Source organism: Miniopterus schreibersii, assembly GCF_964146895.1.
Source record: "Miniopterus schreibersii genome assembly, chromosome: 15".
NCBI lineage: Eukaryota > Metazoa > Chordata > Mammalia > Chiroptera > Miniopteridae > Miniopterus > Miniopterus schreibersii.
In genome coordinates, this window is record NC_138115.1 from 17,668,859 (window position 1) to 17,688,601 (window position 19,743).

Sequence of the window (19,743 nt, forward strand, 5' to 3'; positions counted from 1 at the left end):
AGGAGAAGAGGGAAACCCACATTAAGCCCTCTGTGAATGAAACAGGAGGATGGCGGAGCCAACTACAAAGGGTATGTGGGCAGGGGGTGCTGGCTGGTGCCTTAAAGAAGGGGTCCAGCCCTGGCTGGTGTGGTTCAGTGGTAGAGCACTGCCCTGTGCCCCAAAGGGTCACGAGTTCGATTCCGAGTCAAGGGCACATATCTGGGTTGCAGGTTCGTTTGTCGGGGCGCATGTGGGAGGCAACCGATTGATGTCTCTCACATCGATGTTTCTCTCCCCCCCCTTCCACTCTCTCCCAGAATCAATGGAAAAAATATATCCTCAGGTGAGGATTTAAAAAAACGGAAGAGGTCCTCAGGGAGGGAGCCCTATGGGGCTGTTTCAATATCTCCGTTCCAGAGTGAGGTTGGTGGGGGAGGGGCTGGGGGCATGCCTTCCTTCTGAGCACCCTCACCCCCAGAATTCTAGCTGGGAGAGGCTGGGTTCTGACACTCCACATACCTGCCTGGTAGCATGTGATGCATGAACACACATCACACATGTATACAGCCAAAGGCTCACAAACTGCCACCAGCGGATAACATTGAACTCTACATATATCACATAGTTCTGAATGTTTTGCTTCATTCACTCCTCTCCATTTCTTCTTCCTTTGCCTGGATAGTGCTTCCTCCATGAAGCCTCCCTTGATTTCCTCCACCAGGAGCCATCACTGGAATGTCTCTCACTGCCCCTGCCCCAAGAGGCTAGGGTTTCTCCTGGGTGGAGGGCCTGACACAGCCCGGAGCTTTGGGACCTCCTGTCGTTCTTACTTTGTCCATTAGATGGCACAAGATGCACAAGATATCAAGGGCACCTTTGGGTCCAGTTTTCATCCACAGCTTGCAAACAGGGACCTTTACGGAAGATTTTTACCTTCTTCCCAGAGAGGGAGAGGACCTGCCTGAGGCCAAACAACAAATTAACCTTAGATTTCGGGCTCCCACCCCCTGCCCCAGGCTGTGTGGAGTGTGCTGCCCCCCACATCCTGCTCCAATAGATCCAGGCCTCCCCTGCAGCCTCAGAGGGGCTGAGCTGAGACCCCCACGTGAGCTGGCAGGCTTAAGAGTTATTGGGCCTGCTGCCCTAAGCTGGTGGCCACATGCTGGTTGAGGGGCTGTCTGGCTCAATCTCCAGCCAGCTATTGGCCCTCCTGATTACCACCTGAAACGTCTCTCCAGGCAGAGGGGCTTCACCCCTCTGAGGCACCAGGATATAATCACCATCATGGCAGCCCCTGCACAAGCACCCCTCACCATTTTATACAGCCTGTTACACCCAAGGTGGCTGGTCCCTGGCCCTGGAAGGAGAAGACCTGAGACCTAGAGAGGGAAGGGCCTTGGCCAAAGTTCTCCAGTAGAGTCAGAAGCGGGAGGTCTGAGGCCTGTCACCGGCTTCCCTGAGTAGCTCCTTTTACCCAACCCCAGGTCAGAGCCCCCCTTGGGGGAGGCATGTATATGTCAGGGGGAGGTGGGGACAGGGAGACAGGGTTCAAGGCCGTTGGGTCCTTCTCATGCTGACTCAAAGGTCTGACCTGTTTACCTTCTAGAGATGAGATGGGGAGGAGAGGTGGGGTCCAAGTATCACCCCCAGGAGTCACCAAAGCACAAGAGAATCTCAGAAAGGAGCAGCGTTGTTGGGCGTTTTCAGCCTGCTGTTTGGCCTGGGCTAGGTCCTTCCCTCTCTGATGCCCCCAGGTCTCCTGACCACAGTCTGAGGGCTTGGGCTGGTCCATCTGGGAGGCCTAACTTGCAGGAGTTTTTAGAATTCAGAGAGCTCCAATTCCGGCTCAAGTTTGAAAACTTCTTTGTTTCCAGGGCCTCAGATTTTGAGTATAGGGGTCTGGGGTGGGGTGGAGTAGCAGCTGTGAGGGGACAGGGACAGGAACTGCTGTGGGATAGGGAGCATGTGGTAGTCCCCTCACTTGCCTAGATTCAGCCCCTCAGTCTTGTCTCCTCCTGTCCCTCTGTGGCTTTCTTGCCACCTCCCCCCCCCCCCCCCCCCCCCAGGATCTGAGCTCAGGGCAGAGGGAGTGAGGGTGTGAGCACACTCCCTTCACCCTCACTCTGGAGGGATCATATGTATAGGGCCTATGGGGCAGAGGGGGACTCTGGGAAGAACCCACCACTCACTGAGTGACACTCTGGGCCCTGGGCCTCTGGAAGGACTGGGTGCCTGAGAGGCAGGGCAATGGGAGGCTCCCCTGTTCAGTAAGCTGGGCTGGGGCCTGGAGGCCAGATGTTTCATTCATCTCTTGCCAATCTCAGATCTGTGAACATGGAGCCCCTTTGACCGAAGAGCCTCACCTCCACTCCCGACTGCACATACAGGTAACTTAGACACTGCAGGGAAGCTGGGGAGCCAAGCCAAGGCTTCAGGGGGTTGGGCCCTGCTGGTTTCGGGACTGGGGCCTAAAGTCAGTTTGTGGGGGAAAGGTTTCTGTCATAGGCCCTGGAGGGGCAGAGAGCAAAGGAGAGTCCAACCAGACCCTCACCTAGACCATCAACCTCTGATCTCTGACTCCTGACCTCTTTTCCAGATTATCTCCCCCCTTGACATTTTGCTAGAGCCTGGAGACTTGGGTTTGTGGACCTATCTGTGTAAACTACCCACATTCAGGCTGGGAAAGAGTATCCCCAATGGGGAACTGGGGAACTGGCTAATCTGACAGAGGCATCAAGTGGGCCACCAGTTGGGGTGGAGGGAGCCAAAGCTGGTGCCTGGCAGCCTCTTCCCCCTCCCTCTTCCTCCACCGCCTTCCTGCCCCTGGACAGGGCGGAGCCACTGCCTTATAAGTGGCAGGCCTGGCGGCAAGAGAGCAAACTACAACCAGCAGTGGGACCAGAGGGTGGCTCCGTGGGCAGCGTGGTACCCTCGGTCCCCCAGCATGGCCCCTTCAGCCTGGGCCATCTGCTGCCTCTTGGGGGGTCTCCTGCTCCACGGGGGCAGCCCCAGTCCCGGCCCCAGCGTGCCCCGTCTGCGGCTCTCCTACCGAGGTATGGATGGGTCCTCCTGTTCATGTGCATGTCTGAGGGACCCTGGGACCCTGCAGCACCCGCAGCTGTGGGGGTCCCAGCCAGCTGGGGCAGTCTGTTCTGCGAGCTGGAGGGATGTAGTCATTCCCGGCACAGCCCGTGGGAAGGATTTTTTGGTCATTCCCCGGGATGGTGCTCCTCTGGTTGCTGCCAGAGGCGGACACTGGGGGAGGAGGCAGGGGGACAGGGACAGCTCCTGGAGGTACGTCCAGAGAGGAGGTAGCGGAGACAGAGGCACATAGAGGAAAACCCGAGGGGACTGTTGAGAAAAAGAGAGAGACGAATGGAGACCCTGAGAGACCTCAGTACAGATGGGCAGAGAGAGATGGGGATGGGCACACAGGGCAGGTCTGGAGGGTCTGTCTGCACTTGGTGGGGGCTCCTTGCCCAGGGCAGACAGTGGGAGAACAGATTCCTGCCCCTCTCCTCCCCACCCTGCAATGGGGCCCCTCACCCTGTCCCCGCAGCTTCCCCGCACCCACCTGCCTCTTGCAGCCCATTTCCCGATGCTGGCCTACTCCTTCCCTCCGTCCCAGCCCAGGAGGTTCTTCTGCAGGTTTAACCTGATATGTGGTGCTGGGGCGGACACAGGCCTCCTCTGAATCTGTGGAGACAGTACACAGCAAAAGGTTCCCGAGACACAGGCTCTCCACAAATTCTTCTTAGGGAAGCCAGAGGGGTGATCAACTTTCTCTGGGAACCTCAGCCCAAAGGGAGGCCCAGGCTCTGGAGAGTATGAGGGGTGAGATATGACTCCACTCTGGAGAGTCTAAAAATGGGGTCTAGGGGGAGAATTTGGTCCTACCCTTGGAGCTGTGGTTTTGGAGGGAAGTCTGGCTATAAGAAAAAGCCTATCCCTTCCAAAGTACTGTCAGTCATGGAGGGCTTCCTGGAAGAGGCTGTTGATGAATTTGGGGATGGAGTGGGTGCTGGGCTGGGGATGACCCCTTGGGCAGGTATAGGATACTTTCCTAGGGTGGCCAGGGCCCCTTCCCACCCATCTTGCTGTCTGTCCCCTTGCCTACCCACCATTTCCACCTCCCTAGCCTAACACCAAGGACCTATTTCAGGATCCTTGAGTCCTAAGACTAGCATCCCCAAACCTCCATACCTAGGGCTGGGAGGGGAGGGTCTATGGGTAATGAGAAAATCCTCTTTAGCCACATCCTTGGACTAGAGCCTGGAGCTTGGCCTGGCCACACCTGGCCTCTACCATACCCAGGCCTTTTCCAGGTGTTCCCTCTGCTGGGAACACTCTCCCCTGCCTGTCCACTGCACACTGCTCAGACTCACTCACCCTTCCTCCAGCTTGCTGCCGGATGGTCTGCCAGTGGGGCCATCTTCACTGGGGACTGCATAGAGCAGATGGGCCACTGGGAAGATGTTAACTGAAGGACCAGGGGGCTAAGGAGTGGAGGGATAGGCGTTGGCCCCTGCGTGGGCTGGGCTGAGTGGGGGCTCAGAGCCCTCTGTCCCACCCACCCCCAGGAGCCATTTCCCAGAAGCCCTCCTGGCAGCCCTGTGGATGGAAACATTTTCCAGATGTGAGTGTGTGGGGGGTAAATGCACAGCTGGGACCCTCTACTTCCATGACTTGGCTGAGGGGGACCTTGACCCCCTCCCTTGCTCCCTTGTAGATCTCCTATCTGCCAACCGCTCTGCCATCTTTCTGGGTCCCCGGGGCCCCCTAGATCTTCAGGTGATGTACCTGGATGAGTACAGAGACCGCCTCTTTCTGGGGGGTCGTGATGCCATCTACTCTCTGCAGCTGGACCAGGCATGGGCGGACCCCCGGGAGGTGAGCTGGGCTGACCAGGGAGAGGGTCTGTCTGGGAGCTGGGCAACTCTGGATGGGAGGCTGGATGGGGAAACTGAGGCCGTGAGCTCAGGGGTCAGCTGGGCTGTGTTTCAGGTCCTGTGGCCACCACAGCCAGGACAGAGGGAGGAGTGTGTTCGAAAGGGACGAGATCCTTTGGTGAGTGACTGTCCCCAAACCTGACCAACTTCCCCAGGACAGCCTCCAGCTGCCTGTGCTGGGGTCAGTTGAAACAGATAACAGAATTGCTCTTGAAGATCCATGAAGAATGTTGCCCTAGACCCCCAGAACTGATAAGCCAGGCAAGCTGAACCTTGGGACCTGAGGAGATGGTGAGCAGTCCTGTCCCTCTCCCCACTAGATGGAGTGTGCCAACTTCGTGCGGGTGCTGCAGCCCCACAACCGAACCCACCTGCTGGCGTGTGGCACTGGGGCCTTTCATCCCACCTGCGCACTCATTGCTGTTGGGCACCGTGGGGAGGTGAGCCTGTGGCAGGCCCCACGGGGGACTGGGAAGCAATGACATTTCCTCCAGGCTCCCTGAACCCTCCCTGTTGAGCCTGGGTCAGGACAGAGGTTTCAGAGCCTGAAAGGAGCCTTTGTGCCAGAGCTGACCTCATTGGCAAGGCCCTGAATTGAGGGTACCTTCACCCCCCCACTCTCCAGCTGCACGCAATGGCCACTACTGGGGGGCGGGGGGGGGCTGGTACGGCTTTCCTAGGTGACACCCCTCCCTTGCTCTCCCCCAGCATGTACTTCGCCTGGAGCCCCACAGTGTTGAAAGTGGGCGGGGACGGTGCCCGCACGAGCCCAGTAGTCCTTTCGCCAGCACCTTTGTAGGTGGGTGATGCCCAGGTCTGGGTGGGCAGGGGGAGGGTGGGAGCCGGCTGATGTCCTTGGGAAGGGATGGTGGCTGGGCCCGCCTCCCCTGACTCTGCCCCGACCCCACCCCAGGTGGGGAGCTGTACACAGGCCTCACTGCCGACTTCCTGGGGCGGGAGGCCATGATCTTCCGCAGTGGAGGTCCCCGGCCGGCCTTGCGTTCTGACTCTGACCAGAACCTCCTGCACAGTGAGTCCAGGGCCTGTGGAGGGCGAGGCGGGCTGGGGTCTGCCCCACATCTGCAGGAGGCAGGAGAGCTGACCCTGGAATAGAGACAGAGGGGCGGCCCATCTCCTCTTCACCCCCTGGGACTCCAGCCTCCAGTGGGGGCCCCTGTACCTGTTTCCCTCCCCAGTGGGTTCAGCCACCTGTCCTCCCCTGTGAGGCTCCCCCACCAGCTTCACACTGTCACTGCCCCCGTCCAGACCCCCGGTTTGTGATGGCTGCCCGGATCTCTGACAACTCTGACCGTAATGATGACAAGGTGTACTTCTTCTTCTCCGAGACTGTCCCTTCTCCAGATGGTGGCCCGGGCCATGTCACCGTCAGCCGCGTGGGCCGTGTCTGCGTGGTGAGAGCTGGGGAGGGGCAGGGAGGGGCCGATGTCCTTGCTGCATTCCCTCTTTCCCAGCCTGTCCCACCTTCAGCCAATGTCCATGCCTCTGCCCTGAGGGGTAGGGGTGGAGGCGAGGAGGAGGGGCCATCCTCTGGGGCCCGGGGCTGACTCTGGCCCTCCGACCACAGAATGACGCCGGGGGTCAGCGGGTGCTGGTGAACAAATGGAGCACCTTTCTCAAGGCCAGGCTGGTCTGCTCCGTGCCCGGTCCCGGTGGTGCAGAGACCCACTTTGACCAGCTGGGTAAGGGCAGGCCAAGGGCAGGCCTGGATGCGGGAGTGGGGAGGGCTCAGAGCCAGTGAGTGGGGGACATTGGCAGTGGCCTTCTGTCTCCCAGAGGATGTGTTCCTGCTGTGGCCCAAGGCAGGGAAGAGCCTGGAGGTGTACGCGCTTTTCAGCACGGTCAGGTGGGCACACCAGCCTCCCCTTACCCCGGCCCGGCCTGGTCTCTGTACCCCGGGCTCCTCTGTTGAGCGTCTGGCTTCATATCCCGGCTTTGCCGTGGGTCTCTGTCTCTGTCCCTGTCTCTGACTTGGTGACTCTGGCTGTATTCTCCGCTCTCTTTACCTTTGCCTGGGTGTCCTTGTTTTCCAGTTTCTGCTGACTGCAGGGACTGTGGCCCTCTGCCCTGCCCATAGAGCCAGGCTGCCTTTTTCCCACCTAAGACGGCCACCCTGGCCTGACTCTCCCTGTCTGCCTGTGGCAGTGCTGTGTTCCAGGGCTTCGCAGTCTGCTTGTATCACATGGAGGACATCTGGGAGGTCTTCAGGGGGCCCTTTGCCCACCAAGAGGGTCCCCAGCACCAGTGGGGGCCCTATGGGGGCAAGGTGCCCTTCCCCCGCCCTGGCGTGGTGAGTATCTGGCCAGGCCAGGGGAGAGAGCAGAGCAGATGCCAGGGGGCTCTATGTTGGGACAGCATGGTGTCTACACGCAGCTCCATAGCAGCTCAGATCTAGGGCTCCAGAGGGGCAGGGTAAGGGTGAGGCTTGGCATGGAGCCCTGACCATGTTAAGGAGCATCTTGCACAATGAGAGCACTCCCTCTGAGGTTGGCATGCCCAGACAATGGGGCCCTGGATAGGCTGGGGTGGGGACCGTGTGATCCCAGGATCCCAGGACTCCAGGTGCTCCCTTTGCCACTGCCACAGTGTCCCAGCAAGATGACTGCACAGCCCCGACGACCCTTTGGCAGCACCAAGGACTACCCGGACGAGGTGCTGCAGTTTGCCCGAGCCCACCCACTCATGTTCCAGTCTGTGCGACCTCGGCGGGGCCGCCCTGTCCTCGTCAAAACCCACCTGGCCCAGCAGCTGCGCCAGATCGTGGTGGACCGCGTGGAGGCAGAGGACGGGACCTATGATGTCATCTTCCTGGGGACTGGTGGGTGGGCTGAGTAAGGTAGCTGGACTGGGGAGGTGTGTGGGTGCCCAGGCTGCCCCTTCCTCTCCTACTGACCCCTCCTCTCCTAACTCAGATTCAGGGTCAGTGCTCAAGGTCATGGCCCTCCAGTCTGGGGACTCAGCAGAGCCTGAGGAGGTGGTTCTGGAAGAGCTCCAGGTGTTTAAGGTGAGCAGGGAGGCTCGCTGATGGGAGGGAGGGGTCTCCTCAAGCCAGTCCCTGGGTCTAGCCCAGGCTACAGGGAAGCAGGAGCAAAGCGCAGGAGGGAGATGGGCCTGTCTTTACTGAACTTGTGGCCAGTGGGGGAGGAAAGTGATGACACTCTCTGCTGCAGAGGCCTTGCTGGTGTTTCTGAATGACTGAGGGGCCTGGAGATGCAGTCTGTGAGCTGAGAGTTGGGGGGACCCAGGGAGGGATGGCCGAGGTGAGCACCCCTTGACAAAGCCCTGATAGGCACAGGTCACTGTGAGGGGGTGGCTGAGACCCCAATTGCCCAAGGGGTTCTGTTGGCCCCTCTAAAGAATCAGGCAGGTGATGTGTCTGGGGGACTGTCATACCTCCCAACATGCAATGGGTGATCTGGGACAGCTGCTTCATTGCCGGGGAACAGGGCTGTGGGAGGGGACACTGGAGATTTGTGCTGTTAGCCAAGCATCGTGCTTGGAGGCCAGCCAGGGTAAGGGGACCTTTTTTGTAACCTGATCTCTGGGAAGACTGTCTGGCCCTAGTAGGCAGGGCTTGCACTAACCCGGGCTGGGGGGTGGGTGGTTCCCACCCAGGGGTTAAAGGAGGCTGAAAGAGGGGGTGCAGTGGAGGGGTCTCCAACACCCCCCACCCTGAGGCCCTGCTCCTTCCCCAGGTGCCAACAGCCATCACTGAGATGGAGATCTCTGTCAAAAGGGTAAGAGCAGCTGCACCCCTCCCAGCGCCTCCTTCCTTCCCTCCCCAAAGCCTCCTTGAGCATTGCCTGTGTCTGGCACTGGGCCTCCTGGTTAGGCCCTGCAGAGAGGGTTGGGAGTCCAGCTGGGAGCTGAGATTCCCATGCATGAAACCAGTGGGCAGCGGGAGACCCTGAGTGAGTGAGGCTGTGTTCAGATAAGAGATCCACAAAGACCGGCTCCCCAGGGGAGGCAAAAAAAAGTGCTTGAAAACAAAAATCCAGATTTGAAATCAAACAGGGGAGCCACTTCTTAGAGGACTGCTGTGTCCCTTTACAAGTGGCAAATACCATCTTCCCCAGTTTATCTGCCTCAGTTGATCGTTGGGTAAATTCTGGCTTTGGTACTGGGATTGCTTAAAGCAGAGTGCACCTCTAAGGTCAGAGGCAAGTCAGGATAAAGGCCATTGGGGTAGAGGGCAAAGGTCAGAGCAGGGAGAGCCTGGGGAAGCCCCTTGGAGAAAGGATCCTGGGTCTGCCCCATCCCCTACATGTCCCAGCACAGGATCTGGTGTACAGCATGTGGGTGATAAGCATTTTGTTCTGTGAATGCACCCAAGACATTCTGGAAGGTTGCTTGAAAATGGCAGGGATCTCAGGAAACCAAGGGACCTGAGAGCCTAGCTGCTTCTGGGGAAGCCCAGGCTCACTGTGGGCTCTACTTGGGTCTCTCCCCAGCAAATGCTGTACGTGGGCTCGAGGCTGGGTGTGGCCTGGCTGCAGCTGCACCAGTGTGAGACTTATGGCAGTGCCTGTGCAGAGTGCTGCTTGGCCCGGGACCCATATTGCGCCTGGGATGGTGCTTCCTGCACCCGCTACCGGCCTGGCACCGGCAAGCGCCGGTTCCGCCGGCAGGACATCCGTCATGGCAACCCTGCCCTGCAGTGCCTGGGCCAGAGCCAGGAAGGTGAGTGGCAGCTACTCACCCCGTGGCCTGGGCTCAACCCCTGTGAAATGGGGCCTCAGACTTGTCTTGTTGCAACACACAGTCCTCAATTTCCCTATCTGAACAGTTCTCTCAGTATATGGGTGTAGGGTCTTTGGACAGAGTGGGACTGGCTTGGGGATTGATAGACATCGAGGTCCCTGTAACACTTATGGGGGCTCCTGGACTGTGGGAGCTAGGGGTCCCATAGTTCCTGAGCTGAGCCCACCTCCACTTCCCTCCAGAGGTGGCTGCAGGACTCGTGGCCACCACTACGGTCTATGGCACGGAGCACAACAGCACCTTCCTGGAGTGCCTGCCCAAGTCTCCCCAGGCAACTGTGCACTGGTTCTTGCAGAGGCCGGGGGACCAGGGGTTTGACCAGGTGAGTGAGGACCTTGCCTCCAGTTCGTACTTGTCCTTAGGTCACGTCCCTCCCTGAACCCCAAGTCCTGAGTCCTAGGAAGGGGCTCTGAGGGAACCTGCCAAGTTCAACTGAAGAAAACTGTGCATTAGCCCCTGGGGTGCCTGGAATGAGGTGCTTGCTCCTGCCATCTGGGAACGCCCAGGCTAGATGTGCCTGGAACTCCTCTAGTGACAGGGAGCCCACCAACTCCCAAGGCTCTGAGCCGAGCTCTGAGAGGTGGATAGCAGAGATGGAGGAGAGGGAAGGGGGTGGACTGCTCAGGAAGTCCCCCATGCTTGCACATATGGCTCCTCTTAGAAGGGGGTCTTCTCCCCAGGGGTTCTTGGTTCTCCTCTGCCCCAGGCTTGTGCCCCTGGCCACTGGCCCCCATGCCTCCAACACTGCTTGGTCCCACAGTTCCTCCCTAGAGTCCAACAGTCTGCCCAGGCCCTCCTCCCCCATCTGGAAAGATCTGTCAGTCCCAGAGATGGTTTCAGTCTGGGGCCTGAGGCTGGGTGTGGGTGCGGCAGGGTAAGGAACAATTCTCAAGAGCTCCCACAGGCAGGGGAGGGGAGGGGAGGGAGTGGGCTAATTACGGGGGCGGGGGGGGGGGGGGGGGGGGCTGTCCTTCCAGCTTGGGAACTGGAGGAGGCCAGCCTTGGGCCAGCTGTTGGGCTAGGCACTGAGAGACTCCCCCAGGGGCCAGGGGCAGGGGGAGCAATGAGATGAAATTACACAGCACTAACTGCCCAAGCAGGCCAGCCTCAAATACAGCCATGCAGACGAAAGCCCAGACAGAGGCTGGGCCAGAGATCCGCCGGGTCAGAACACCACTCCCGCCTCCCACACTGATGGGCGCTTGTCCCACCCCTGGCTGGGGCTGTGGGCCCTGCACTGTGGGGGAGTGAACAATGCAGAGATGTAGAGTGAGCGGAATTCTAGTCCTGGGGCTGGGGTTACAGACCCCCTGAGTAAAAGCCTATAAATACCCTCCTACCCTCTCACTTCACTGGGAATGTGTGCCAGGGCACCCCCAAAGCCAAGATAGGTGCTCCAGAACTTTGACTAGCGAGAAATCAGCCAAATTTTTGAAAAGCCCCCTTCCCAGACCATGCCCTGGGTTATGGAATGGTGGTGCCCTGCCTGCAATTAGCTTAGTCTCGAGGAGGCTGAGCCTAGAAAGGGGAGAATGGGAAAGGGAAGTGCCCCAGCCCTGGGCCCTGAGATGGCACATTTGGAAAAGCAGGGTGCAGAGAAATTGATGGTGTGCACTCTGCTCCACGGCCCCCTCACGCCCTCCCTGGTGCCCAGCAGGTGAAGACAGATGAACGAGTCCTGCAAACGGAGCAGGGGCTGCTGTTCCGCAGGCTCAGCCGCCTCGATGAGGGCACCTACACCTGCACTACGCTGGAGCACGGCTTCTCCCAGACGGTGGCCCGCCTGACTCTGGAGGTGATTGTGGCTGCGCAGCTCAGCAGCCTGTTCCATGGGGAGCAGAGGCCACAGGAGCCCTCTGCCCGGGGAGGCCTGGCCTCCACCCCACCCAAGGCCTGGTACAAGGACATCCTGCAGCTCATCGGCTTCGCCAATTTGCCCCGGGTGGATGAGTACTGTGAGCGCATGTGGTGTTCCTCCCGGAACCGGGGCAAACAGGCCAAGGGCAAGAGCTGGGCAGGGCTCGAACTGGGCAAGAAGGTGAAGAGCCGGGTGCAGGCCGAGAGAAATCGGACACCCCGGGAGGTGGAGGCCACATAGAAGGCAGAGGAGGGGGTGGTTGGGATGGGCCCAGTGGCCCAGTATCAACCCCTAGTGTCTCCCATCCACCCAACTAGGGCAGAGGGAGCCCTCAGGCTTGATCACCTCCTAAAGATGGGATTCTCTGCCCCCTAAGCTCCTACCAGGCTGCTACAGGAAAGGCTGAGGGCCTGATGGAGGGGCCCTGTGCCTGTTCCTTGCAGCTTTCTGCTCTTAGTTCTAGATGGAGCCAGCACCCTCTGGCCACTGGCAACCCCAGTGGGCCTGCTATTTGTTCTCAGAGGTGGCCCCCAGAGCGCTTTTCTGTTTGTGCCCAGAGGCAAGAGGGCTGGGTGGTTCTGTCCCAGCTGCAGAACAAAGGCCATTCTGAGTGAGCCTTAGAGTGGGTGTGAGGGTGCCTCTGAGGAGGTTGTGGCAGGAGGCCCTTAGGCTGCCAAAGGAGGGCGGACATTGCATCTAAGCTGGACCAACACTGACTGAGTTGGGGAGGAAAAGAGGAGGTACTGAGAAGGTAGAGCCTCTGCTTTGTGCTCTGATATCTTGGTGATCCCTTGCCACTGCCCACCGCCTGTTCTCCATCTCAGAATCACAGAGGCATAGACTGCTAGAGCTCTCTTCATGCTGGGGATGGGCCAGGTCTCAGTCTCTACTTCATAAACCAAGGGAGCTTCACAGCCTGATTTCCCTTCCCCAGGCTCCTGAGCTGCAGGCCAGGTTTCCTGGGATGCCCACCCCTCCTGATAGTATTCCCCCTCCCTACCATCAGGGTCTCCATGCTGACAAGCAAGGTGAGGACTCTAGGAGAATGTCATCCCCATCTCTGTGGACTAGAGATGGGGCGAGGGGAGCTGGGTAGGAGTGGGCTGTCTCCCAGGGCAATGCAGGCTCACCCCCAGCCTGGGAGGGTGGGAATGTGGCAGCTCTGAGAGCAAGCTGCAGCTGGTGGGCAGGACCAGGGGTAGGGCTATGCCCAGGGATTGGCAGGCTTCTGAGATGGGAAGAGGGTGGGAGGGCCTAGGATGGGCTAGGGGACCCAGGAGCGGGCATGCCCAAGGACTCAAGATGGCATCAATTAGCTCAGGAGCCACAGGGAAGGCCAGATGTTTCCCACCGTGGGATCTTTGGTTTCTGCTAAATAAGGGTTGGTTGTGGATGGTTCATTTATGAAGGCTTTTTTCTTTTAAGGGAAAAACATAGGGGAAAAAGCTGCTAAGAACTTCAGGTCCTGCTGGTTCTGGGGACTGCGGCTCAGGTGGCCAGTCCACACTCTGTCTGCACATGTAGAGAGGTGTTTTGCCATCGGTAGTAGTGTCTTTCTTGAGCTAGTGACACAGCAGGGCAAGAGGAGGGGGGCTAAATGAAAAGCTGTTCCCAGCTGTATATGAACAACTTAGTGACGCACAGAACTGGCAGGAGGGAGACAGCAGCGTCAGGTTCAAGACTCCCTCCATTAAAAAACCAAGATGCATAAAGGAGAAAAAAAATAGACAAAAAGTAAGACAGGGCCTCCTGCCCCATTGAACTCAAACCCAGCCGGTGTCTGCCTTGGACTGTACCTGTGCCACCCCCCACCCCCCACCTGGGACCTGAAAGAGGCCCTCCTTCCCCCTTTGATTGCTTCGAGATGAACCTGACAGCGCTGTGGGGAGCCTTGGCCTGGGTTGGGATGGCCTGGCTATCAGCAGGTAAAAGCAGAGGAGAGAAGGGCTGTGGGAAGGGGAGCTGGAGGAGGGCGGGGAAGGGGGATAGAGGGGGAGGAGAGAGCGCAGGGTGTTGGTGTCAGCGGTGCGGCCAGCTCTGCCCCTCTGCCCAGGGAAGCCAGGAAGAAACAACCAGGCCCTCAGTGGCCTATAGGCTGAACCCAGGTGTGGCTGGCTCCAGGTAGGGTCCTTTGGGGAAGCTACTCTGGAAAATGGAGGGAGGAGCTCAAAATCCTGAACAAAGAACACCTGCATTGGAAAATTATGGACAGCTCCCACCAGCTCCGGGCCCCCACGGTACTATGCGTTGTTAACCCTGGAAATGCCTCTATGAGTGAATTCTGGTTTTGCATTCATATGTTGAGATGGGCTTTGTGATTTCTCGGTCTTCAGAACACACTTCCTCTAATTACTTTTGTTACTTTGTCATGACCATCCCTGAGCTCCGGTGATGATAGCACAGTGGCCTACCACACAGAGCCTACAAGGAAAGTAATGAAGTTAATATTTACATCACATAATTGCATTATTGTATCTGTGTATTTCTGTACTGAACTGACTGATACCATCTGTGTGAGTTGGAAATGAAGAGCCTTCTCCATCCATTCCATGCGTGAGAAGACCACCCTAGGTGGTATTTTCCAGCAGGGAGGGTGGGTATCAAGGGAAGGAAAGAGTCAGGGGGTGTTGTCTATGAAGCTGAGATTGCTTATTAAATTAGGAAAATCCTGCCCTTTGGGCTCCTGAGACTGATCTTCTTGGGACTTCAGGAGGCTCTTGAACCAGAAAAAAAAAAAAAAATGCTGGCAAAGGGTGGCTGGGCACGTAGGCAGCCTTGTTTTTTCCACAATAACACTTGACATTTGTGACAGCAACACTTGGCCTGGTGCCTGTCTTCATCCCAAACCACATACCAACGTTTATTAAGGCCCCTGTGCTCTCGCCCAGGGGGCCAGGCTGTGCCGTGGGGGCTGCAGTTTCTGGGGAGGAGGGAGGCCCCATAGTCCCGCCTACTGGGTGTGCTACAGGACGCTCCCACTCCCTGTGACATGATGCTGCCCAGAGAGCAGACTCCACTGGTGCTGGAGGGAGGTGAGAAAAGTTGGGGGTGGAAACTGCCCCACCTCACCAGGGAGACTAGCCTCTAGCTTGGATGAGCACCTCAATCCATGCAATAGACTAGGGGGGCTTAACAGAACGGGTCAGTCATCAGTTCCATCTTGCAGCCTGGGGCCCTTAGTTTTGCCCCCTAGTTTCTGCACAAACAGCCAGGCCCGACAGAGTCTGAACCTCTGTTCCCCACCCCAAGCCATCATCAGCACACTCCTTGGCACAGTGCTGTGCTGGGAGGGGGTGTGAATGTGCTCTCCACAGCCCCCTTCTCCCAAGCCCTGAAGACCCCTTGGGTTTGGACTTCTCCCTGGCCCCCCCTCCTCCCCCCTCCTCCCATCTTAAGTCCTGTTTCCTGCCTCAGGGATTTCACTCTATCTTCCTCTGCCAGCTTTTTCCTCTAAGTCTCATACTTCCCCTGGTCTTTGAGTCTCTGTTTTATGATTTCCCAAACACATTTAGATCCGGGAAGGGACTTTGTTAAAGGCACTAGTCGAGTGTTTTTCAAAATGGTGTCCTGTGGAACAATTACTCCATAAAAATGGTCAAATAAATCCGGGGATTTCTACCTCCTTAGCCCCCAAGGAACTGTGCACTGCTTGCTTGCTTGCCCCGTGAAATCCCTGAGAAGCCCATGATGAGCTCTCATTGATTTGCACACCTACTGTGTGCTGCATGATTCCCAAAACATTTGGTCCGCTATCCCCTTTTTCCCCGTGGAGCGTTACCATCTCACGGTTCTAGTGTTTTGAAGAGAATACTTTGGGAAACTGATTAGATTCTTTCTCTTACCCTGTGAGATTAATTTATCAATCTCTGCCTTCTAAGCCTGTAAACTATGGAGGCCTTGACTCCCCAGGTGGAACAGCCACATCTTGGCTTCCCATGGCGGCACCAGAACAGGACCTGCCACCTCAGGCCAGACTGCCTGGACTCTGCCCTCCCCGCCCAACCTTCCTCCCCAGCTCAGTTCCTGCTCCTCCTGTGTCCCGCGTGGTCCTCTGTGGAGGGCTAGGATTCACCCAAGCCTGTGACTGTCCTGCAGTCCACATACTAGTTTCTAAGGAAGGGTAGCGGGCATGGAGGAGGCAGGATACTGGAGGAAAGCAGTCCTCTTCTCTTTCTCAAATGGCTTCTGTGCTTCCCTTTCACTCACTAAGCCCAGCTCAGGCCCCAGGCACCCCTAGAATCTCCCAATTGGAGGAGTGGGCAGGCCTGCCCCCTACCAGGCTGTCCTCTCCAGATGGTAGAGGCCCCGGATGTAGCTAGAGATGAGTGGCCCCCCAAAAACTTGTTTGCATGCTTCTGCTAGTCCAGCAAATTGAGGCTCCCTTATCCAGCCACATTGCCTTCTTAAAACTAGGAACAGTTGCTCAGAAACATCCAATTTCCATCTGAGCTAAGGATCCATCCCAGCCTCACCCAAGTCCTGGTCTGCAGGGGCTCCAGCGAGGAGAAAGTTCAACACACGCCAAGATCAAATCCCTAGGGTTTCCTGAGACTACAGACTTGGCCCTGGTGTGGAGGGAGAATGAATAGGTGGGGCTAGGTTTGGATACAATACCTGATAAGGAGCTCAGGGATTGTTGGGCCCCCACCCTGGCCCCTCTTCCGGACTCACCCACACCCCTGGTGCACAGGAGATGAGGCAATGGCTGCTGTGGCCCTCTGCCCACTTCCCACTGCCCAGCCCAATGCCTTTGCCGTGGGTACCCCTGCTGAGCCCCTCTCCCTTAGAGACTGTGTCCTAATGGAGCCTTTCACTTTCCACACTGGATTTTTCATTAAGGAAACTCCTGGTTCTTCAATGCAGCCTTAAAAAAAAATCATTTTCCACTGAGGATGGGAAACACTGCAGTCTCCAGGGAGGAGGCCTCTTAGGGGATTCCTGCCCTCATCCTCACACCAGGCCACCAGCAGTCAGTCAGTAGCTTATACTCAGGGACTCTGCTGATGAAGGGGACTCAGGTGACTAACCAGTCTTGACTCCTTTCCCCCAGGGGGGAAGATGACTAGAGTGTACCCTAATCTACACCAATGGGGCATGTTTCACTGTGATGAGCATCCCATTGGGCAGAGAGGAACCAGAGCAAGGGAACAGCTGTGGGCTGGAAAGAATACCAAAGTGAAGGAGAGTCCAGTTCTCTGTCATCAAATGGAGGGGACCATACTGGGGACACTCAATGCCCAGATTGGCCTGTTAGGAGGACAAGAGGGGGGCCCAGCTCTCACAGATAAAGGTATAGTAGAATGATATGGCAGACCAGCAGCTTGCTTTATGGACATGACCTCATCTGTTCACTCTGCCCCCCCATCCCAGCTGATAAGAATCTGGTGCTGTTTCCTGTAGTCCAAGGGTCTCAGACAATGGTGTGAACGGCTGGCCCTACTGGAAAGGACATTGTTCAAAGAAGAAAAAATAACACACCAGCACAAAGCCAGGGCAAGGACCTATCTAAATGCAGAGGACTGTTTACAAATCCATGATTTCCAAGGGGGGGGGAACACAATGGGGAATTGTTTGTAGTGAGGCTGGAGTCCCCTCCAGAATGCTCCTGGGGATCGGGGGTGGCTTTGATGACCCAGACAGGCCTCAGATGCTCTGAGAGGGATGGACACCAATGACACGATGCCTTCCTGTTTATCAGGCAGGATCAAGGAACAAGTTTACTCCACAGATAAGGGGGAGGAGTTCCTGGGCCTCACTCTTTCCATCTGGGCCTCATGCTTTCCCATTGCTCAGGGATCCCAGGGCTGGAGGGGAATTGCTAGGGAGAAGGGAAGACAAGTTTTTTTGTTTTCTGAAAAACATCAACTCTTTATTTTATGACCTCCAATTTCCATGTTGCTTTTTTTTTGGGGGGGGGGGGGATGTACAGGACATGAGACCTTTGCAAATAGCTGACTTCTCCGGAATGGGGCTCCCTGGCTTAGTCATTATGGAGCCTTCTCATACCTGGGGGCCCTCATGATGTTGCAACTCACTTTCAGCCAGCCTGGGAACACACAGGGAGCTGATGCAGTGACCCTGGGGTCAGGGCCAGTGCAGGTGCTGTACCTCTTAACAACCTCCCATCCTGTCCACAGGTCATCAGGGCTTTTAAACCACCACCTGGAGGCCGCAGTATCAGTGTGTGTGGTAGGAGGGCTGGGCAGAAGAACAGAGCCATATCACCCACACCCCTTGGGACTGGCAGTCCCTGTTTTGGGGGTAGGAGGAGGGCAGCTGGGGTTAGAAGCGCTACTTTGGGTCTGGAGAGACCATGAAGGCAATCCTGTCTGAGGATTTCACCTGTGATGGAAGTATCATTAGTAACTCTCATATTAATCTCTAAACCCAACTGGAGCACAACTCATGAATATACTCAAACGGGTGTGATTCGAACAAATGAAGAGCAGTAAATCCTGCGCATCCCCAAACAGAAGCAAGCCTTTCATTAGCCTTTCTCAATCTTCCAGGTCTAAGGGGTTATAATCTTCCTCAACATGCTAGCAGTGCCCTCTGGTGTTTGAGAGCAAAATAACAGGCATATGAATATACAGGGTAGAAGCAGATCTCAAACTGCCTCTGAATCTGAGTCTGGAGCCAGACACCACAAGAAGGTTAATAAGACAGACAGGTCCCTGCCCATAAGGGTCTTCCAGTCTAGTGGGAGAGACAGATCCACAATCGTAGGACCAGATGGAGAGTGACGTGGGCTACAATAAGGGTAGGAGCAGAGTCCAGTGAGAGCACCTAGGGATGAAGAAGTGGGCCTTATGCTGGGTTCGACAGGCTGAGGATAGAGGTTAGGGCTCTTCACACTGTGAGTCCCATGCTCAGGATTTCAGGGTAGCCAGGGCAGAGCGCCCAGGGGTGAGGCATTCTGGGAGATGCCGCTGTATGGGACCATATTTGTGCAAGGCTTTGGATGCCAATCTCAGCAGGGGCCATCCTAAGTAAAGAGCTAACAGATGTTTTATGACAATTAGCAAAAGGGAAAGGAGTGGATGTGCCAGTAAAGCAAGTGGACATAGGAAAGCATGCACAGAGAAGGCTTTTGCTGAGGTCTCATGAGGCACAGGGGTCTGAGCTGAGCACTGGAGAGGAAGGCAAACATTTGAAAAACAGTCAGATTGACAAGAAAGAGGGCGGCTGAGCATAAAAGGCAGCAGCAGGAGATTCTGAGGTTTCTGGCCCTAGTTTATGGTTTCTACAAAGATAAGAATTAGAGGAAGGAAAGCAGGTGCTTTGGAAAATTTTTATTAACATCTATTTCTACCCTCCACAAGTGAACTATTTGCTCTAGGTCCTATGCTATAAAACAGTAATTAATTCTAATAGACACATTATATTTAAAAACATGTATTTAAAATATACAAGATGAGCCTGGGGCACCTTGAAGTGCCAAAAAGTAAAAAAGTACTTAAAAACAAAACACACGATAATAAGGATATGTGAAAGGATACAGGAGCTCCCAATGGCCAACGCTAGAACAATTTGAGCAACAAAATAAATATAGTAGTACTGAATTATAACCCAAAGTATACTATACATATCCGTGAGTCCATACTGATATAAACAAATGATTGACAAAATAAATAACTGGGAGAGAATAGGAAAATGTTCTATGAAGAATTCCAAATAATTTATGTAGATACTCCTTCCTCAAGCAAGGAGGGGGGATAAGTCCCCATTCATTCATTGTGGGCTACACAGAGTAACTTCCTTCCAAAAGGTACAGTATGGAAAGGGCGAAAGGAGTAGCTTTACAGTGGAGAAACCTGACAAACACTACTTTGGCCAGATGGTCAAGATCAACATCAACAGTGATAAGTCATGTTGATATAGTATGTAACTTCAATATGAGGGGATGGAAAAGGCACTTTCCCTGTGTGGTTTTCCTCCCCAAACCCATAACTCTAGTCTAATCATAAGAAAACCTCAGACAAATCCAAATGGAGAGGCACTCTACAAAATACCCGACCAGTACTCCTCAAAACTGTCAAGGTCATCAAAACCAGGGAAAATCTGACAACCTGTTACAGCTAAGAGGAACCTAAGGAGACATGACGACCCAACTCTACATGGTATCCTGGATGGGATCCTAGAACAGGAAAAACACATTAGGTAAAAACTAAGGAA

General features: G+C 56.0%; 1 protein-coding gene across 2 annotated transcripts; it reads left to right on the top strand.

The window, feature by feature from the left end:
• The first annotated feature begins 2,859 nt into the window (after positions 1-2,859).
• Positions 2,860-14,381, top strand: SEMA3G (semaphorin 3G). 2 transcript variants are annotated; one of them, XM_081159250.1, is made up of 16 exons: positions 2,860-3,035; positions 4,712-4,872; positions 4,987-5,049; positions 5,252-5,371; positions 5,640-5,730; positions 5,845-5,961; positions 6,198-6,343; positions 6,517-6,631; positions 6,726-6,795; positions 7,095-7,239; positions 7,536-7,767; positions 7,862-7,953; positions 8,645-8,686; positions 9,401-9,629; positions 9,893-10,032; positions 11,368-14,381. In XM_081159250.1, exons 1-16 carry the CDS (start codon positions 2,927-2,929, stop codon positions 11,806-11,808), a joined length of 2,313 nt encoding a protein of 770 aa, XP_081015376.1. In that variant the 5' UTR covers positions 2,860-2,926; the 3' UTR covers positions 11,809-14,381. The 2 variants fall into 2 exon arrangements, with proteins under 2 accessions (XP_081015376.1, XP_081015375.1); XM_081159249.1 differs by having other exon boundaries at positions 2,888-3,035; positions 11,365-14,381.
• The last annotated feature ends 5,362 nt before the right edge of the window (positions 14,382-19,743 follow it).